The sequence below is a fragment of the Varroa jacobsoni genome, unplaced genomic scaffold (assembly GCF_002532875.2).
Source record: "Varroa jacobsoni isolate VJ856 unplaced genomic scaffold, vjacob_1.0 contig01070, whole genome shotgun sequence".
Taxonomy (NCBI): domain Eukaryota; kingdom Metazoa; phylum Arthropoda; class Arachnida; order Mesostigmata; family Varroidae; genus Varroa; species Varroa jacobsoni.
In genome coordinates this window covers 79,717-100,981 of record NW_019214579.1, presented here as the reverse complement: position 1 = coordinate 100,981, position 21,265 = coordinate 79,717, and the positions used below count along the sequence as shown (strand labels likewise).

General features: G+C 40.1%; 2 protein-coding genes and 1 long non-coding RNA gene across 6 annotated transcripts in view; 1 reads left to right on the top strand and 2 right to left on the bottom strand.

Moving 5' to 3' along the window:
* Window positions 1–983: 983 nt before the first annotated feature.
* Window positions 984–11,140, bottom strand: LOC111271822 (uncharacterized). Of its 2 annotated transcripts, none has more exons than XM_022852828.2 (13): window positions 10,492–11,140; window positions 8,891–9,055; window positions 8,165–8,399; window positions 7,867–7,932; window positions 7,074–7,320; window positions 6,142–6,548; window positions 5,520–5,783; window positions 4,637–4,973; window positions 4,196–4,552; window positions 3,488–3,735; window positions 2,976–3,224; window positions 2,372–2,871; window positions 984–1,133 (listed from the first exon to the last, which is right to left on the bottom strand). In XM_022852828.2, exons 1-13 carry the CDS (start codon window positions 10,608–10,610, stop codon window positions 1,001–1,003), a joined length of 3,327 nt encoding a protein of 1,108 aa, XP_022708563.1. In that variant the 5' UTR covers window positions 10,611–11,140; the 3' UTR covers window positions 984–1,000. The 2 variants fall into 2 exon arrangements, with proteins under 2 accessions (XP_022708563.1, XP_022708564.1); XM_022852829.2 differs by having other exon boundaries at window positions 7,891–7,932.
* A 1,310-nt stretch (window positions 11,141–12,450) lies between these two features.
* The window catches only part of LOC111271823 (uncharacterized), a 19,520-nt gene continuing 10,705 nt past the window's right edge, over window positions 12,451–21,265 (top strand). Inside the window, exon 1 of one of the 3 annotated variants that reach the window (XR_002687133.2) lies at window positions 12,451–12,869. Coding sequence is in view for 1 of the 3 variants with exons in the window: in XM_086973061.1 (XP_086829187.1) it covers window positions 13,808–13,958 (151 nt within the window). In the remaining 2 variants the exon portion in view is untranslated. Of the gene's footprint in view, window positions 12,870–12,908; window positions 13,959–21,265 lie in introns of those variants that run through there. The other 2 variants (XM_086973061.1, XR_002687134.2) reach the window with 2 other exon arrangements.
* LOC111271824 (uncharacterized) lies at window positions 13,600–17,557 on the bottom strand. The gene is made up of 2 exons (XR_002687135.2): window positions 16,424–17,557; window positions 13,600–14,438 (listed from the first exon to the last, which is right to left on the bottom strand). It is a non-coding gene; the product is annotated as an uncharacterized LOC111271824 (long non-coding RNA).

Genomic DNA, 21,265 nt, shown 5'->3' with positions numbered 1-21,265 from the left:
AGTGAACCCAATACGAAGAGAGATAACTCGCCCGTCAAAGTAGGTCAGCCGGACACAACAACAGCCGCCGCGCCAGATGTAGATAAACGCACCGACGGTTCGGTCGTTAACTCGTTGATGTTTCACTGAGCGATCGGACGTCCATGTGCGTCGACTCAACCCCACGACTAGCAAAAAATCTCGTTATCTGCATATACAGTTATGTACATGTGTATATCTAGATAACATGCAAGTGCACACTGCCTTCTTTTTCTGTCTCCTTAAGAAATATACACAGCTATGATTCTCAATGTCGTGCTCATCAAAGGTTGAAGGCTTCAGCAAGGTTTAATTACTTACTATTAGTAATACATACCAAGAGCTTGGCTGAAGCTTTGGAAATGTTATAGACTTTGTCAATTTCATTTGTGTTTACATATTTTCTTTTGCTGTGTTATGTTATGTTATTGTAGCTTTTTTTGGAATTCGGATTGCGGTGACAAAACGTTCAAACGGACGAGTATCTATAGTTACTTTTTAATGAGTTATTACGTATTGAACGTGTTTCCCCACGAAATTACATTGTCGAGATCATTTTTCATTATATAACTATGTATCGAATTTTTTTTACCTGCGAAATGGACTCACTTTGCACAGCTCATTTTGAATAGGCGCTAGAATAGCCCTGTTGAAGCACTGAGTTCCTTCGCAACAGATCGGTCGTAAGACTACTTTACTTCCATATAAATAACTCATGTACTGATACCATTCCATTAAATTTGTTATAATCAGCCAAGCATGATCTATAAAAATATCCGATAACATGAGTCTCACGACTCGACTAAAGGTCACGTTAATAAGAGGGATTCAGAACAGAGCACGATAGGTAAATATTACGTCGTAGCAGCTTCAGTACTGAGATGTTGATAGACCTGTCAAAGTCATACATCGGAATGACCTTTGCAGACTCTGCTGTTGACGACATCCCGCTGTATGTAATTCCCTTTGAATCTCTGATTGATCATTTCCGGTGTTTTTTATGCGGCTTGTTCCTAAGTTTCGTGCAGCGTGTGCAGAACCATTCCTCCTCGGCGGATGGTGGGACACTGATACCTACACATTCCCAATGATACCAATCGTCACATTGGTCACATCTGCAACGCCAAAATAGCAAAAAACAGTTTAGCTGTTTAGATTTATAGAACATGATAACTATCTCTCTGATTCCAACTAGAAGGTTTATAAGATAGGTTCAAATGCCACAATACCGAAATATTATTAAACGTTTAAGACACTCTTAGTAGTTTATTTTGCACGATTACATATACATTACATTAAAGAATTGCAGAACTTTACTTTCTATGACCGCAGATGTGTTGCAAGGATCTATGCTGGGCCTTCTGCTACTAAAAAGTATAATGGAATTTTACGCCTATCCGACCTTCTGTTGAAAATTGATTTGACCACCTACACGGACGATCTGGCAGTGACAGTACTTGTGCAAACAGCCGCGGAGCTCTAAGATTGAGTAAATCATGCACTGGCGGCAATAGCAGATTGAACGGAGAAGGACCAATAATGAAAACTAGGTTCTCCTGAATAAAAGGCGGTGCTTCTTACAAGCAGCAGAAACTGTGAAAGAATCGTACTCAAGGTTGAACTGTAGCTAATTCATGGCTAGGACACAGCCAGGGATCCCAGAATTCAAATAGATTAAACTCTTAGAGAAATCACCCATATAATAACCACATCTAAAAGCGTTAAGGTCACCGCTGCCTCCACCGCAACCCCAGAAAAAAATTATCCCCTGAAACCTCTACAGAAGCTGGGGAGAAATATCGTTCCACTTAATGCCAGTACTCATAGGGTTTCTTTTTTTAGTGATTTACATAGAATAGGGAGATTCCCTCGATCATATGTGTTCTGTGCTCACAAGCAAAAGAGGACAGTGCATTTCACACACTGGATGAGTGCAGGCACTGGAAAATGTTAAACGTGTTAAAGAGGCAACATATCGGCGTTCATTAATGATCCTGTAGGTTTTTTAGGGTATATGTGCAGCTTCATGGAACGTTGAAAAAGGGCGACCGACTTGCCAAATAAATCATAAAGATAGAAAATAAATAACTGTGCAAGGCCTGCAATGCTAACTAGTGAAGATCCGGGCTGATACCAGTGAGTTTTTCAATGCTGAATTATTACGCATCCACGGAAGTTGCATTAATGTAAAAAACAACATCGAAAAGCATAGCACTAGAGTTCTCTGAACCTATACATAGAGTATCTGGCATTTAGACTCTGCTGATCATATCTATTACTGGCGATATTGCTAATCTGTAGTTGAAAAACTACAGTATCGTGTCTATCCCATAACAACTATAATATCACTGACCCGATCATGGGGCTTCCATCGTCTGGTTTTGCGCACGCTGGACAAATCCAGATTTTATTACCATCGGCGTCTAGAATTGTGCCTACAGTGACCACTTCAACCTGGGCTTCTTGGTTTGGTCCTTTCTCTTTTTCTTTATTAGCCTTTTGTTCCTTTTTGCTTTCTTTTTTGCTTGGCGTATAGTCCTTTTCTTGGTCCTTGTCCTTTTTGCCTCTCGTCGGTCTCTCTTCTCTCGGAGGTACTTCCTCCTTTAGCGCTGCCTTGGACAGTTTTGGTGGCTTCTCTTCCTTCACTTTAACCTTAACCTTCTCAACTACTGGCGGTGGTGGCGGCGACTCGATCTTTTCAATGGCAACGACGCTGGCGGTTGTCGCCGCTGCTTTTTTCTTCTTGCTTTCTTTCACAGGTTTTTCTTTCTTTTTGTCTTTCTTTGACGACGATGGCGCCGGAATCGGCGTTATCGTAATCTCAGGAAGATTTGGCGGCAAAGGTGAGGTCAACTGGAATAATTAGACACGTATATTATTATCGTTATTACTTTTGTTATCATTATCGCTAACTACTTGTCTTGCTATTACATTCCATAATAGTTATTATAACAAACCTTTGGAGGTGTTTGTTTTTCTTTCTTTGGAGATCGATGCTGCTGCTGCGGCTGTTGTTGTGATTTCGATTCATTCTTGGGCGGCTGCTCTTTGGGCGTTTTGGGCTCTTTGGGCTCCTTAAGTTCCTTGATTTTAGTGGTCTTCGGTTTCGCTGGCGGACTTTTGATTTTTTCCACAACAATAGGTAACGAGGTTTCGCTGTCCGATCCGACTTCAGTGACCATCTTCCGAAGCAGTGAATTTTTCCCCTAGAAACGTATCACGAGTGAAGAGAGAAGTGAATAACTATTTTGCTTATAAATATTAGACATAATACATTTTACAAGGCTGATCTTCTATACCGCACAAGATATACAATTTTCTACGTACCCCACGTACGTTGCGTTGCAGACGTAAAGCAGCAATGGTTTCTAAATTCCATTGAGCCAACAGCGGCACTACATGGATACGCATGCAAGCACGTTATGAGTTAAAACGTCGAGATGGATTATAACGATACGACAGTACCAACCTTGCCTTTTGGCGGCGTCTTGTTGTTGCCCGTTGTCGCCCCCGATTTTTTAGGAGGTACTATAGCCGGTGCAGCGACCAACGGTGTAGGTTCAAACAGCGGCTCGCTTAGAGAAGCAGCCGAACTCAGCAACTTGAGCGTGAGCTTGGGGACTTCTTTTTTTTTACCTCCGGTCTTCTTCTCCTTCTTTTCCTTACGTTTTTCTTTTCGCTTCTTTTTATCTGGGTCAATCTCCAGAGGCGGTAATCCTGTCAAAAAGAGCAAATAAAGAACGTAAACCAGACAAACCGACAATTTTGTGCACGCACAATTTGAAAAAGACTTGTCGCAGGATTGCCTAAACATTTTTAGATTTTTGAGTCACTAGAATTAATATGACCCAATAATCTACCCCAATAATCTGTATATATTTGACGCAAAATTAAATAACATATCAGTAAATTTATGTCTCAGAAATGACATTTATGTAATTGGCTCAACCGCTTAGAAATAGCCGACACTTCAAATTGTTGCAATTGTCAACAATGGCAATTGTTGCTAGCAAAAAATGAACTACTATAATGAAGTTCATATGCGTTTAGAACAAATTTTAATCTACTCGTTATAACAAAAACGCGGTACTCTCTGATTATTACCTATAAAAAGTGAAATAGAAACTCCAAAACTTGCTGTATATGTGAAGAGCCAAATTGTCGAAAGTTCACTTACCTTTACGTTCGGCGAGTGTTTTCACGGTAAGTGTTGGTGTCGGTAATGGTAGCGTTGGGGTTGGCGGTGGTGCAGCGTTTAAAGGTGTCAGCGGGACGGGGGTAATTGTGACCGAGGGCGTCAAAAGTCGTGAATTGGAGTCCTCTACCCCACCCATGGGCTCCGATTCCATTCGCAACGGCATTTGGCGAGCTAATTCTTCAAGAGGTGATACCTTTTTCTTTTTTAATAGACGTTTCTCACTATCGGGAGAATTGAAATCTTGAAGGTCGTCACCAGTATCCTTCTGTATTTCTGTAGGCACAAATACATTGTCACCGGAACTGGTCGGTGGAAGGTCTGGTGTTTTTGGATGATCTACAAACGAAACGAAAGGAGTGTTAGTCCATTACCTATCTTTGGCTATTCGTCTACATAATTATCATAGTAGGTGATACTCGCCTATTACTTCAATATCATCGTCGGAATGTGGCGAAGGATCTCGACGCAATTCGGGTTCGCTGTCGCTTAAGAAGACATCCTTTACCACGAGCTTCTTTCGACCCCTCTCATCTGCCAGTGAACGATCGTTAACATTCCGTCGGGCTTCTGCTATCACCGTTGAAATAGCATCATCGATACTCAGCAGAAGCTCCTTTTTGGTGGAAGGGGGTTCTTTAACAACTTTCGCAGCTTCTTTAGTATCGGGAGAATTCTTAATTTTTAGCTCTCGGCGTCCCTTTTTGTTCTTTATTTTTAAAAGACGTTCCTTCTTCTCTAAACGTTCGGCTTTGGTTACCTGTGAAATAAAGATATAGGGATTACAATTTCAAACGTTCGCTAACTAATAGCAGTCCGTTGAGACAATTGAAGTGATTCGTTTTTCGTCCTAAAAGCCGAAAGAGGGATTACTTTAATAATGGCTATTTGTTGTCAATGAGAGAGAAACACGATATCAAAATAATTAAAATAATCAAAAGATCTTGATTGAGCCGTAACTCTCGATTTTTCTTTCGTTTACTAATAATACTTCATTTTCGAATGATACATCTTATGTAGTTTATGTTTTACTTATATTGTTTTCATAACATTCTTATGATGAATTCCTTTTTATTTGGATTATTCTTATTGAATTTAACCAATCCTAACATATTATTCTAACATATTATATTATTATAGTCTCTTCCTATATTTTTGGGAACTCCATAAAAGACATTTTTTGGTAGAAATTATATTGTGCTTTGGTGTCTTACAACAATTAGAGCTTGCATACATTGTATGCGGCCTACCTGTCTATCTCCCATCATGAAAATATATCGAAAAAATCTTGGAACGACAGGCGTACCTTAAGTTTCACTGGTGGCTGTGGAACTTGTGTAGTAGTTACGAGGTCGTCGTTAACTTTCAACTTCACTGGGCTCTGGCTATCGTTGTCAGAATGAATGTCATTGTTTGTGCAAGCGTCTACCTTTTTCTTGCGGCTAGAGTCAGCCTCGTCAGCATCAAGCTTTACGGAATCAGGTCGTGGTAATTTCGTGGTTATCATGGGGAGACGACGTTTGGTCCCATCTCCCTTCGAAGGCGATGACAGTCGAGCTACCTTAGCAGGCTAAAATTAAATAGAGATATTTAACATTTAGATGGCAAAAAATAAAAGCTTTTTCAAAAATGTGGATATTTTCAAATATATAATTTCAAAAGTTTAAAGTGCTCAAGTAATCAGCACCCTTAGTACATACATTTTACTCTTCGAATAAACGGACTAAAAATATCTCAATTTATTTAGCGGTTTAGAGCTGGAAATTAAATTAGATTATCTATTCTCTTTGCCCATCTTTATTTACCAAACATTATTTTATGTTTTCTCTTTTAACTAGAAATTCACTCGAATATTGTCTTCAGTAAAGGGAATCTATTACGACGACGACATTAATTACATCCGGATTTATTCGATAATATTCAAATACCTTTGGCGGGCGTCCTCCGGTCGGGTTTTTTCGCTTTTTGCCTTTTTTCGTTTTTAGAAGAAGTAGTTTCGCGGCTTTGTCTTTGCTCTCTTTTACCTTGGCCAGCTTGGATAGCTTTCCCATTTTAACTTTTTCCTTATCCTTCGACTTATCTTTATCTTTTGTCTTTTTCTCTTTGATAGTACCCGCTTGCTTGTCGAGTTTGATGGAAGTGATCAGCGATCCCGATGTATTGACTTTATCACTGTCCTTATTATTATTATCATTATTACTGTTATCAGTATTATTATTATTATTATTATTATTATTGTTAACAATATTACTGTTGGTGTTACTATTGTTAGTGTTCGAAACAATCTTCTCATCGAAGAATTTGTCTGCCTTCGCCTCAGCTGCCGTCTTGCCTCCTGTTGAAGAAACAATTCATACAAATCATATAAAGGGTTCTTATTTTTCTTTGTTTTTCAAATTACTTAGAAAAAAGAAAAAAAATATATATATTTACGTAAGCTGTGCTAATGAATAACCCACAAACAGTTTCATAATATAACAATATATTTTTGTTACTGCTTTCTAAATAAATGTACCGAAAGGCATCGTGCTACGTGATATTTTTTTTTCAGGCTTGTCCAAATCTTCAACATACGCAGCTTTCAACGGCAACACAACATAGAACGTAGATTCAACTCATTTTTTTATGGCAGAAGAGCGATACGTATAGACAATGGTACCGTTAGGGTTGTACCAATTAGCCTACCTTAAGGCCTTGTTTCAGTGTATCTATAATAAATTACCGTAGTAGAAATAAACAAGCATGAACATGCTAAAATCCAAAAATGCAAAGATACCTATTTGACGTTTTAGTGTAATTATATATGTATTGTTCAAATAAGACAAAAACAAAGCTCGTAAGTATAATTTTTTTAATGTACCTCGTTTTCGTTTCTTGCCGGCGGCTTTGGCGTTGCCCGCTGCTGCTCCTGTGGTCTGCTTCAACGGGTCGGGGCTCGGTTCGTCGTCTGAGCTGTTTTCGTGTTCCGAACTACGGGGGTCGAGTAGCAACTTTGATGGGTGGCATGCGTCGGGGAGACGGCCATCACGAATTGCAGACAAAAATCCTGATGGAGTCATTTGAATGAAGATCACCTCACGCATTGGCGTACCTTCTTCAGCTAAAACCTGGCGCGTAAATAAACGAACATCAACCAATGAGAAACGAAAACTAGCGCTCGGAATAAAAAACCAAAGCAGTACGTCATACTCATTTTATTAGCAAATGTTTTGTCTTGTAGTAGATTTCTTTTTGATGAAAGATCATGAAGCTAAGCGAACAGCAATTATGCCGAATGTTTACCTCATTTTTAACACATGTAAGTGATTATCAAATTATGGGTTTTAACCTTTATAGACATATTTACTATGAAGATACAAAGTGAATACGATTCATAGGTAATCACTCTAGCATTTATTTCTTTTTTTTTTTTCTTAAAAGAGTGTGAACCTGTTTTTATTGCACTTCTCGCATGTGTATCTGAAACAACTAGTAAAATATGAATCAAGAAGATTAATAAATAGGTTAATGTCATTATTCATGTTTTTCTTTGTTGCCAGGAATAGAACTTTTAGTGGAGCTTAACAACGCTATCTTAGTTTAAAGGCAGTTTTGCTAATAATTGCAATTTCAGGGCAATGTCATTGCCACGTTCTAGTCGTTTTCAAACTAACCTTGACCTTTTTGCTGCTACTGACCTTCACTGAACCATCTTCAGGCCGTTTCGTACCGTTTTCCACCTGAAAATGTCTCCTCTAAATGTTATATCCTAATTAAAGACCAAAGTTGATCCTACATGAATTTGTATCGTGGAACCGGCGCAAAATAGGGTGACGTAAGAAGCAGATAATCCGAATAATCGTACAGCGGATATCGCAATTTAATACGGCTATTATATTACGTACTCTGTAAATAGTAATGGCATATATAAGTATTGGCGTGTTGCAGATATACAGGTTCGATGATGGGTACCTGTGGAGAGGTTGGAGCTACTTGAGGCTGATGTTCGGGAGTTTCATATTCAATAGCTGGAACTGCTGCAGTTAATTGGCCGTTAGGCCCGGTTCCATTTGATGGCGCAGCAGAAGTCAGTTCGGATTCGGGCCGTGTGGCTGGAAAATAGCTTGGTATCCATTCTGGCCGTTGTGGATCCTCAATTTTTGGAAAACACAGCTGCGCGGGCTGTTGAACCGGAAACCGTGGAAGTCTACTCCCCATACAAAGGAATAATCACACGTAGGAAAGATGTGGCAATCATTAAACCAAACAATGGACAAGAACCGAGGTACAATTTGTCTTGTGCATATTACGTTTGAAAAGGTTGGCTCTATCGTAACTTTAAAAAGCCTAATGTTAGCGGCCCCAGAAGTAACAACTCTGAAAGATAAAATGTATTTTGTTAATATGGTATCTAGTACTCTGGATGAGCCTTAAGAGATTAATTACAACTTACTACACATTCATGTTACTCGCTGTCAACTAGTATAGCTGCACCTCAAAATCAAAACACAATGAAGAGTCACGCTTATTTCAAGGCAATAAATGTATGACCACATACAATAGAGAGCCCTTATAAAATAAAATTGTAAAGAAGTTGTAGTTATGTTGAAAAAGGCCCAATTTTCTTTATAGAAGCAAGGTAAGCTTATTTCCAGTACGTATATATCATGCGTACTAGAAGTAAGCTGTCCTACTCACTTTGATGGAAAAGGTAACGAATCGACGTTGAGAAGATAGTCGAGCAAATCGCTTTCCGTAATACCAAAATCACTGAAGGCAAGGAACACATCCTCGGTGTTGGTTTCAGTTCGACCCGCTCCATTAGTGAATGCATGCGCACACTTTCCCAGCTCAATTAAATACCTGCCAATTAAGAACCCATAAAAATAAAGAAACCACTCCACTGATATCATCAGTCAACTCTATTGTGTCGAACAAAAAAATTAGCTTAAATTAATAATCACTTTCGCCTCGCATACTGAAAAATATGCATTTATGCCGAATAAGCTTGATAGCCTGCGGTATTGATCTTGCAACAATTGGCAAACAGTACATATAACGCATTTCTATAACAGCTAAAGAGATGAAAAGGAGAGGGCTTTTGGACCAGAAAATTTTTCTTTTTGTTGTATATATCATGCGGAAAAAGTTTCTCCCGGTTTAACTAGTCGTTGTCGTTATTATAAATAATCCTTTGCAAAAACACCTGATATTACTACTTCAGTTACTGTTATCTAAAGCCACTGAACCGGTTAGCACTGTAAAAGCTGTTAACCCTTTCGGAAATGCAACACTAGATAAATTATGATATTCAATAGAATGACATTATGCAATTGCGAAGTCAAAGCACGCTACTATAACTTTTCACGTTACAACTTATATTCCAAGTTTCATCAAACGATAATCGACAGTTCGTTAACTGAAAACTAACTTAGTATTTATTTTATTACTTTGTGACCATATAATATTTTGAACCTCCGACAGAAATTGGTTATGTGCTTTATTTAAATATGTACTTTAAGTACATACTTTTTACAATAGTAGCTCTTAATAGTGAGAGAAGTTTCTAGAATTTTTCTGCTTTCTTTTTGCCTAAAGTCATGTCTCCTTTCAGGCAAAAATCAACGATTCGAAACGTTTTTTTCGTTGTTGCTTGTTATATCACGATACTGTGTGCATGGCGCCCAGCATAATCAAATTACATATATGATAAACTAGTTGATATATATACAGTAATAACACATACACACCTATATAGTATGCCAAGAATAATAGATTGTAAAGCGGCTAGCTTTTGCCGGTCTCTACTAACTCTCCATAGGCAAACAGTCCACGAATAGACAATGTCAATAGACAACAAAAGTGGTATACGACAGCAAGCGATTAGCAAATAGATATCAAAGCACCATCGAAGAGAACAAATTGTGTGGACGGTTGTAAAGCAATGCAATAAACAATAATGGGCAAGGAGGGGTGGCGCCTATTTGCCTAGCTTTGTCCTGCCCTGGCCTTAATTAGTAGTTTTTCGTTTTATTAGACTCCGAAAATGCATCGTTCAACATGCGCCACACCGTATCGGACAAGGTTTTCGTCAAATCAGACGATGAAGGACGCAACCCGCGAAAATTCCTCTGTTTCTTTTGTATCTTCAGTTGACACAGCTTGTGCGCTTTTTCTTCTCTGCCTGCTCTCCCTTCGATCCAGCCTCTTTCCCTTTTTTTTTTCTAAATAGAAGACTCTATAAGTATGGAATACCCATACATGTTAATATGTATATTTATATGTATGTAGGGACGAACCGCTGCAGGATGTCGACGAGAATGCTGAGCGAAGATTGTTGAATATTATTCCAGCCGACGTTGAGACAGATGTGGCCGACAACTTTGCCTAGGAGCGCCGTTGAAAATTCGCGACTCATATTTGCCAGCGTCCTAATCCTAGCTAGTTTTACTATTCTTTCCGAATAGCTACCGTTATATCGGGGCGAGTGCAGGCGAATCGTTCGGTTCGCAACGCTCGTTTAGCATATCAGAAGGTTGTTTCAGTATTTACGGCAGTGTGTTGTTGACCAGCCGTTCACCAGAACCGTTGCACGGTGCCAACTGGTTCGTAGTGCACCCGATAACCAGAAGCGGAAACAGCAATAGCGGCCTCAGAAAGCCCGCTCTAACCGGGGGGCGCAGGACCCCGGCCAATATTCACCGCACCGCCTCAGGATTTCGCCACACAGACGCACTGTACACACGAAATATCATTGCTGATTCATTTCAGACGTCAATGTTGATCAAAACACAATTAAATTGAACTACATGTTACTAGTTTTGTACACAATAAACAGAGCAGGTCCACCTCGCCTGCAACTGTAACATTGACGGCCCAGCCAGCAGCAACACTACGTTTCGACCCCAACGACATGTTGTTAGTTTGCTCCAACGAATGAACGCTCTATTTTGCTAAGAACTCATATTATGATGGCGGCGGGCGGTTGAGCCACGCCGGAGAGGGCGATTCATGAGAGGGGCACATTGCAGCCCTTTCTCGAAAAACTGATATTTGTGTCAGCAGTGTACTAATCGACAGCCCGTTCTCTGACCGAACTTCGAAGGAACGTTGGAGTACCAAAAATGTTATTTCGGTATTATTAGGCTCCAGAGCTGTCATGATAGAGTTTTGCAGGAAGGATGTGGTAAAATTTGAACATAAAACATTATTCTGTTAAGTAGTACTGAGACACTATCTGTTGCTATCAGCAACACTTGTTTGTACCGAAGCTAATAATAATGATAAGTTTCCAGTGCTCACTCTCGAGCCATTGATTCACCTCCTATTCCCATGGCATATACAATTAAAGGCAATGGAATGGTAGGCAAATGATGATCGAAAATCGTGAAGATACAAATTATGTATAATTCGAAATAATTCCACTATGTTGTAAGATTGTTAGTTGTTTCATTATATAGTTAAATCTAATCTATATAGCTGTTTTTTTTTTTTGATATGTGGGTGTCCAAGAGTGGCTAAATAACAAAAAAGTAAACAATACCTAAATAAACTGTGTTATACTACCTGATGACACCCGACGTATAATATATACATGTGTCAGCCTACGCAAATGTAAACGGGTCCTTGTGAATATGACTAAGCTATGGAAACTTTTAGAAGCATTTTAAGATTGTTAAAGTAAATTTTTAATTAATAGTTACAATGCAAGTACCTTCATATCCTCTTTAATGAAGTTCTTATCTCAAAATACGGCGTATAGCGTTGCGAAATCGTTGGAAATTTGATTACAGATGCAAACAATTAGAGTGGTAGGAAAAAAGAGCCTGTTGCAAGGTAATAATCGTGATCAGTCAAGATGCCTATATATTGTCTATTTATCTAGCCTCAATAATCCGCAGAACTTTCCATCAAGGTGAATGCCACTCAAGATTTGAAGTTCCACCTGCAAATATTGTTAAGACGGTGTCGAAACGTTTGCGGTATTACATTAGAGTAAAGCCTGTTAAAATAGCTGAGGACAGATAGTGTTCATCATATTTTATAAACGGAAAATGCAATGGATCCTGCATGTACATTTAATATGTTTAGATAGTAGCGAGATAATAACGTTTTTACAGTCTCATAGCAGGCGTTGAGCTGGTGACACTGCCTTTGACATTTCCTTTTCATTTGTAATCTTCAATAGCACTTTATGTAGTTCTTTGAGGAATCCGATAAACGTTGTTCCAAAGGTACGTTTTTATAACCTGGAAACCACAATAATTAAGATTATCCTGGAAACGGATGATACTGGCGAGCACTTTCAACAGCGTCTACCGGACATTGCCATGAATATTGTTATGGACGCTTCGAAAATGTAACGCAGCTTGTCATCAGCAGCTTTTATTTTACCTTAACAATCCGACTGTATACGAGTAGATACATATAGAAATTTTCCGCAGATTATTCTACCATCTTTCTTGGCCCATGGAGATATAAATTTATTTAATACATTGTATGGCAGAGGTTCTTGAGCGGGGCACACATTGAAGTTTACTAGTGAATGTTTTATGTTTGACCGCGGATTTGTGATGGGAAGTGCAACTTTTGTACCTTTCGTGTGCTAGAAGGTCGGGCAGATTCTACTGCGTATCGTTGCAGAGCGTTATTGGAAGCATGCGAAAGTAATCTGAAGGTAGGGAATCTGCTCGTTGATAGAGTGAATTAGTATTAAGATCCGATAATTTCTTTGATGGTAGAGCTGCCGGTGTACCTAATTTTTAGGTTGAGTACGTCAAATGTCAGCATTATAGTATAGGTAACAAATACTGAAATGGACTTAAACCCGTTTTCATGAAAATCATCTAAGTTCCATGTGACTTTTAGGAAAAATTAGCGAAGTATATGTAGACTGTTCGCTCAGACCATTTTAACAGCAATCAAACACCGCACGTAAGCGTTGCTGCACAGACCCCATACTCTAGATGTACGTCTGAAAATGCTGATGTAGCAAACTTTGCCGCTGTAGTTTGGAAGATTATCAAGGGCGGCATAAAGATTCAGGAAATACATTGACTAAACGCCCGTTGAACAGAAACATATTTTAAATCATCAGAATTTTTTTTGCAATTATGAGCTAAGAATATAACTTTGCCGCTATGCTATTGGCTCACTAAAAGCTATAACTTATTTATTTAGTTTTATTGTTTATTTTTGTTTGCTTACCCCAAAACCAACCCCAAAATATAAAGCCAAAGTATATTTCATTTCGTGCTAAGCGGGGCCAAACGTCTTAAGCTCTGCCGTCAACGGCTGTGTCGGAAAGTTCAATATCAACCCGGCTATATCGTAACCTGTATTGCTATATGCTAATCTCAAGTGTCTTGAGCACGGTTAAACATAAAATGGTTAGAAGCAGATTGACATAGATTTCGGCCTATATCGGACTAATTCGTTTATTTTACCACTGTTTATATTTTTCGATTCGGTCACAAATTTCATCCGTTTGAGATGGTATATATATATCCATCAAGCGGCTAGTGTGGCGCCCGAATGGTTCGTCATCACAACGCATAAGCTATTCTTACGTTTCTTTACAATGCGTTATATCGACTGGGAGAACGATCAGTTTTTATGTTGGTCCTTGAGCATTCCCAATTGGCGTATCAGTCCTTCATCGTTCTTATCACCGAAAATCGCATCGGCATAATGGAACACACGGAACTCACAGTTGCTTTCAACGTGACAGCTTCACTTTTGCCCTCCAATGGAAATGTTGTCTTGCGTAAGTAGCTGACGTGTATATATTAACGCGTATTTAGATTTTAATTATTTTCTGACAATGCAATGTCGAGCCACATATAAGTACAGTTAGCTTCTTTCCATATGATAGACGCTTTTTTCTTCGGTCGAACGGCAACGGAATTGGTCTCGTTGAGCGTCTTGGGCGCCGTTTGGCTGGACACCGGAAAACACGTTAAGGCTGTGCTCAAATAATCTGTCGCTGTCAGCGCTCTATGGTCACCATGCCGAAGCGGTAGCGCTTGACGATATTAGGTGACGGATTTTTACAGAGCAGTTGAGTAGTAGGCAAAATAGGTACGTGGAAATGGGCAGCCAGTAAAATTCGATCCGTCACAAGATAAACCCAGCTTTTAATCGCTACGCAAGACATGATTTAACGTTGCGTCTCTATTTCCCAGCAGCACTCGGCGAATGTTTGCTCGTCTGTAGCATAACTATGCTTTCCTGCAATAGGTATATTCTGAGACGAAGAATGAACTTTACTTAATTTATATTGTAGAAGATGCTTTTTATGCCAGGTGATTACAGAAACACACAGACTGATGTCACCTCTCGCATTCAGCTAAGAAGGCGTATGCTTTCTATGAGCATCGTTACAAATCAGCTTGGACGGTACTGCCGCTGAAATTTTCCCTAAAGTACAAAATAGCCATGGTTACTATAAACCGTCAAAGAGCATGTATTGTTTAGTAACTTGAAAATCTTCTCTAGATCAACTAACCTAGTTTGCCTTCAAGTTTATACGTCTGAAATGTTACCTGACGAGACCCGGTCGAAATTTATTTCCGTATGGTTCAATCTGCAGAGCACTATATCGATCTACACAACAGAGCTCTTCTGTTTAATGAATCTTCTCCTTTATGATTGGTTTTTCATTCATTCCATTTGGCCTCTTTAGGGCAGATACCATGAACTGCCACGCAATGACGGAAGTACACTTAGCACTTTGTTTTACACACGCATAGAACAAAGGAATTTATATTGTACCTAGTACGTACGCACAAGGTATTTTTTCAGTCGCTCAAATCAGCGATCATTGTTTCCCCTCTGACAGGGGAATTAAGCAGATTCCTCTCCCATAAATAAGGTTTTACTCAATTGTCAACCTATATTGTATATCGATGTTTTGGAAAATATCCTCAGCGCTAAAACCCAACGATATTAATCCAGCTCTTGCTGAATCGCCGTTTCAGGCTTATGGTGATTGCGCAGAATGTTATGGTCCGTTTTGGAAATCATTTTAACATCGCCCGCTCGCTGAATACATGAATGACTATGTCTTTGTAATATTTTAAATATATTAATTCATGTGTTGCAATGAAAGCAGAGCGATACTGTCGAATTTACCCAAGTCGCAAGACACCTCTCAACTGACGTGATAGAGGTTGCGTTTGCCTGCTTTCTAATACTAAACCTGCCACTACTGGCCTATTTGTTGGCTTGTTCTCGATACGTAAAGGTGGATAAGCGAGAAGTATCTCTACAGTATCTTTAGAGAATACCGTTTCAGCTTTTACTTGAAGTGTTCTCCATTACGTTATGGAAAAGGCTTTTTACTCCGGTTAAAAGACGCTCAGTGGTGCTAAAAGTTCTATGCTTTGCAAAGACAGCGGCCTAACGACGTGGTTATTTACTGTGGCCGGGCTTATATAATAAGTTATGCGATGACCTGTTACTTCACCCCTACACACGGAGTTGCTTTAAAACTAGACACAGATAAGATATCTACACGTAATGGAACAAAGACATCAGTCCTTAGTTATAATCTGTTGCCTCATGCCTCCCTTCGGCGGCATCGTAACTCTATTCGCGTGATGCATTAGTTGCATTTGTACATATCCAGCCAACGCGTACTGGTTAGGTTTTGCTTCGACGAGTAGGTTACGCTGTTTGCCTTAAGGACACAGTGAGCATTCAAATAACGCTGAGTAGAAGTGGATGGGCTGCCTCTATCATTACTGCAAGAAGACGGGGGAACTGGCGATCAACGAGAGAGACTAGGGACGGGTTCAGTTGGCATTCAGGAGTACAGCAGAGAAGTAACGTAGAAGACAGCGCTTCATATCGTTGGAGTGATGTGCATGCGGTAAAGCCAAGAGAAAAGGGGCCGTTTTACAGTTAAAAGAGTGACGCTATCTGAAGAGCCATTAAGTATGAAAATTCATCATAAAACATATTTTTCGCGCCTGTATGCCTTCGCTCGTCCGGACGCACACTTTGTGTTGCCGCCGCTCTGAGATGAGTACACGAGGTGACCACGAAAGCCTCGTAGGAGAGTGGCCAGGCATCTTTCTATAAAATAATTTGTTTTTGGTGCGCATACAAACCAATTAGAGCCTTGACCTTCTACAACCATACATTTTCTTGGCAACAGAGTCGCCTGTTAAACAGTACCTGCTAAATCGGCAACGTAAGGCTATGGTCTTCACAATAGAATTTCTGTACCTGCTTGCAATGTTCAGCGCAATGTCTTCGAAGAACATCGATACTACCCTTTGCTCTGTATTATACATTTGTTTTTATAGTTAATCACTAAAGGCTCGTTATCCAACACAAAGGTAAAACACAAGTACATAACACAGTACTAACAAATTGTATTCACTGCATATTCTTCTATGCGGCGCGTCTGTACCACTTGTCGCACCGAACGTTAGCTCTCCTGCTTTTCAATGGCCTCATTGAAAGAATTGTGGAAAAAAGAAGACGAAGTAGAGGACGAGTTGTCGGGAAGTGCAAAAGAGAGGACTAAAGTGGGAATTTAAAATGCGATATCCCAGCAGCAGTAGCGGCCGTCTCACCACTTCCATGACTGCTATGACCATGATGGCGATGGCCAGAAGGGCCACCACTAAAACCGACAGCGGCTGCTGCTGCTGCTACTGTTACTGGGGTGGAAACTCGCTCTCTTTCTCGCTGTTTCTCTTCCTCCGCCTATATCGCGTCTCCCCCGTCCCTTTTCTAGTTGTCATGTTGCTCTCTTGTGTCTGGATGGCCACGGCGAAGTGTCCATCCTTTCTGCCCTTGCTACAATTTTATCAGCGTCTGCCCTTACCTCTCTCGCTATTCCTCTTTACCCCTCCCCGTTCTATCGGTCCCGTCTATCTCCTTTCGCCTTGTTCCTGTCGCTTTACTGCACTCGTCCCGCCTGTTTCTTTCGGCGCGGCCACCGTCTCTGGCAATGGCACTGTTCCCTCGATGGTCGCCTCACTCGTATGGTATCATCTATCCAGTTTTCGGACAGTAACACAGTCTCTTCTCTTCACACCTTCCGCCCATCTTCGCCCCTAGTCGACCATCAGATCCAGTGTCGTTCGTTCCCTTTGTCTGCTCTCCCAGAAAATGCTTTCACTCCTTTGCTGCCATATCTTCCTCTTGGATGCCTTTGCTCTTCCATGACGTAGCCCCCATTTTTTGGCCTCCCTGCATGCTGCCCTGTTTCTCCCATGTCCGCCCACTCTCATTTAACTTTCTGCCAGGCCATCTATTCCTGCTCATCTCACGCAGCTTTCCTTCGCACTGCACTACCCACCGGAAGTGGGTTGGCGCAATGGCATCCACCAGCAGAGATCGCCGGCGCTGCCATTTGAAATCGCTACCAGCAGAACTAATGCTTCTGAGGGACCTTATTTCGCTCTTCGAATTTCGTGGTCTCTTGTCGTGGCATTTTATTCCTTTTTATGGTCGTCGAATGTGTCGTCGCCCTTTTCATCCGTCAGCGCCCCCTGCACTCCTGTGTCGCGACAAACTGGTGACCAGATTATAGCGGCTTAGCGAAAGCTACGATCAGGTCAATGTTTGCGTCCGATTATCTGTCGGACAAGGCACCTTCGGTGCCCCTTAAGTTGCTTGTTCACTTCTAGAAGGTATAAGTTATGTTTTCGTTTAGCCTAGTATGATTGCAATCTTGCTTATCGCTTGCCCGTACCTGTTGCGTCATGTAATTTTAGCTCGTTTTAGATTCTTTACATTAGGTTAGACGTATTGAAATCTTACCGCATATCGTTTCCTAGCTTTATTTCGCTATAGCGACTACATATTATCTCCTATAGGTGCTATAACCTGTCACGGTGCTAAGGTTATCATTTTGCTGGATGGGGTTCATGGTTACAGTTGAAGCCCGTACTGCATTTTCTGTATAGTAATGCCTTTGCTAGCGAAAGTTAAAAATGGCGAAAATGGTTGCTCGATTAATGATATGACTATTTTCAGATGATTATCTTTGCAAGATTTTGCAACTCATATATATATATATATATATATATATATATATATATATATATAGTGGACACGATTCAAGGCTCTATGAATCTCTTTCAATATCGGACGGAGTGGCCGCTGCAGTCGGCCTATTCGATAATGGATAATTGCGCACAGCATAACACCATTACAATTACGGTTTGTCTACAAACATCCAAAGCCATTTATTTATTCACTATTCGGTAACTTGTTTTAGATCAAGCCCCTACGTGAATTCACTTTTTAGGTCCGAACCTAAGTTCTGAACCGGCAAGTTGAAGTTCAAGGTACACTTTTTTTTCTCGCTTCATATAGCTAACATTCGGCATGAAACATTGATCGCTTTAACTCATAGCTATGCTCGATCATTATTACCGTTGCAGTTATCCGCATTGCTCTCTATCGTAATTTTCTCGTTACAACTATCCCACGATCCAATATAATATTTATACTATGTACCATTTTCATCTGTCAATTATCCTACGATTGAAGCTACTTCTGTGCTGACTTTAACCCATTTGAACTTGAAACTGATTTTTCTAGCCCAAGATATAACCTTGTGACTCTTCACGTTCGTGTTTATGTATAGCTGATAACATTTTTTTAACATAAAAAAATACTTGTGAGTACAAACATCGTTTTCATTAAACTATCTTCAAAAAAAGCTACAAAAATCGTTTCGAAGGCATCGGCGTTGAGGCTTTAGTATGAAGTATATCAATTGATGCTCTTGAGTTCATAGAATATAAATTGATCATCTATTATTTATGCTTTATTAAATTTATTTGTAATTCCTATTTTACGAGCAATGATCTCAGTGACCAAGTTCACTTATGCACCGTATTATGAAATATTATTTACTGGGGGTACCAGACACTAAATTTTCTTTAGCTCTTCAATTTTTACACAGAGGTAAAACCTCCCTGAACCCGATTGTAGAATGAATTAAAAATAATTAAAGAAAATAAATAAATAAATATCCGATTGTAAACGTGAGGGGTGTATTGTCTTGAGAGTATAACATGTAGACGAATGCAATACGAGCTTTTTAAACGCTGTAGCAATTACAGTTCTCGTGTATTTGACTGCAAATAAGTTGTGCACGCACGAACAAACGCACATATCATGCCATTATATTTTTTTTGCAGGGGTAGACATCATTCAGCATTGATACTCTCGCTAATAGCCTTGTAGCTGTGGCAGGGACCGATTCGACCGTATGTGGTCAGTATAACGATAGTCGTACTAGCCAAAGCCTGGCGAGCTACTGTCAAAAACCCAATCATTTAACTGAAATATTGAGTCGTAGCTTAAAATCCCAGAACACGGAACTACATATCTGGCGGTACGTCTGTAACCATGTTCCCGTTTCCCCAGATCCCCACTGGTCATCAGACAACCGAGGTGTGATTGATCGCACGCAAAATGGCAATGAGCGGAGATCGGTGCTTTAGCTCAGTCGACGCCGACTGCGATATGGAGAGAACAATTACCGCAGGCGTCGTTTGTCCTTGTCCCCTGCGCAGGGAGGGAAATAACCGTGGGATTGACGTAGGTCTGAAAGCGCTCTGTCTGCCAAGAATGAGGAGGGAGGGAGGGAGGGAGGGAGAGAGCGAAAAAAAACTCTAGTAGTAAATAGTAATTATCATAAACGGAACAACCAACCGTACCCACTACTGACTATGGTCAGCAAACGCAGCATAGATTTGCCCATAGATAGAGCCTATTTGGCTAATATGAGCCAAACAAAAGCGAATCGATTATTTATGATAGGCCGACAAAAGCGAGACGGAAAACCTCGACATCAGGTGTGTAAGCCGAACGCTTATAGATAACATCTGTCCATGCTTAGATGTTTTTATATATGAATCGGCCTGCGACAAATCAACAATATCTCCGATCTAACAAGTGGAAATATCAATTTCGTCAAGTAACACTTATTCGGGTTTAATGAACCAAGTAACAATCACAGTGTGCCCGACTGACCTCACTCGACTACGTGTAGCTGGCAGTAGGAGCTACGAAGGAAAATGCTAACATTTAATAAGGTTGATTTCCCTCCCATATTGCAACGATGAGCGTCTCATAATTTTTTTTCTAATCTACGGTAGTCTATGCGCCGGGACTCAAAGACTACAAGGCAAACCCATTATTAAGAATAGAAATGGCTTAGTATAATGTATAACTTAGATTTACATCACGGCAAACTATCTCGTCATCTTTTTTATCTGTTAACGGACACCGCAAATACCCAATGATAATCGCTTTCGTCCATGAACGTGAACCCTAATTACCCTGTATATTTTGGAATTTATCTATATGAGGAAAACATATAGGTACATTCAACTGACCTAATCGGAAGGCTGTTTAAGGAGTTTACTTGCAACTTTTAATGCGGATTCAATAGGTAGTCAGCTAAAAAGGCTTAATTAATCATGTTGTTCACTTTAAATTATTGTCCTTGGAGCTAGCGTTCAAACTAGCGGCTGAGTGTAAAATCGTCTGCCTATATTTGATTATGTAGGTTTATTTTAAGAGTAGTATAAGACTAGCTTCGTAACGTTTTCGACACAATCGACCAAATCCCAACATCGGATAGTTCCAAGTGACCTGACATTTACCTTACATTGTACAATACAAAGTCGCCACGATCGACGTCCGAGTAACGGTACTCGCACTTGAATTGCGTTGTGTATTTTAGTCATAGTTCTGGATATGAAGGGTTAAATTTGAGATTAATGTTTTGACTGGAAGTAATGGATGAATGTAACTACGGCTCGGTTTCATGTTCAACTCAGCTTGAAGACATTACTTCGTTCCGCAAAAGAACATACAAGAGATGCGAGCGTCTCTATTTCTTCTAATTTTATGACGAAGTTAACTTTGTGGTTCACCAGTCCTGTACTCGTAATTATTCTAGTACCCAAAACTTTTACTCGATGGTAAAAAAAGAAAGCTATCCTATTTGTTGGCCAGGCAAATAGCCGCTCACATGGCCAAAATGGAAGCCTATCAATTAAGCCGTCTACAGAATACTAACAAATAACGGGC

What these genes read in the sequence shown, in the direction of transcription:
- LOC111271822 (XM_022852828.2), bottom strand. Translation starts at nt 10,610, where the DNA reads ATGAGTCGCGAATTTTCAACGGCGCTCCTAGGCAAAGTTGTCGGCCAC. An exon ending in TCGTTACCTTTTCCATCAAA is followed by an intron (nt 8,400 to 8,890) that starts GTGAGTAGGACA and finishes TATGGGGAGTAG; the next exon opens with ACTTCCACGGTTTCCGGTTC. An exon ending in AGCCACCAGTGAAACTTAAG is followed by an intron (nt 4,974 to 5,519) that starts GTACGCCTGTCG and finishes TTTATTTCACAG; the next exon opens with GTAACCAAAGCCGAACGTTT.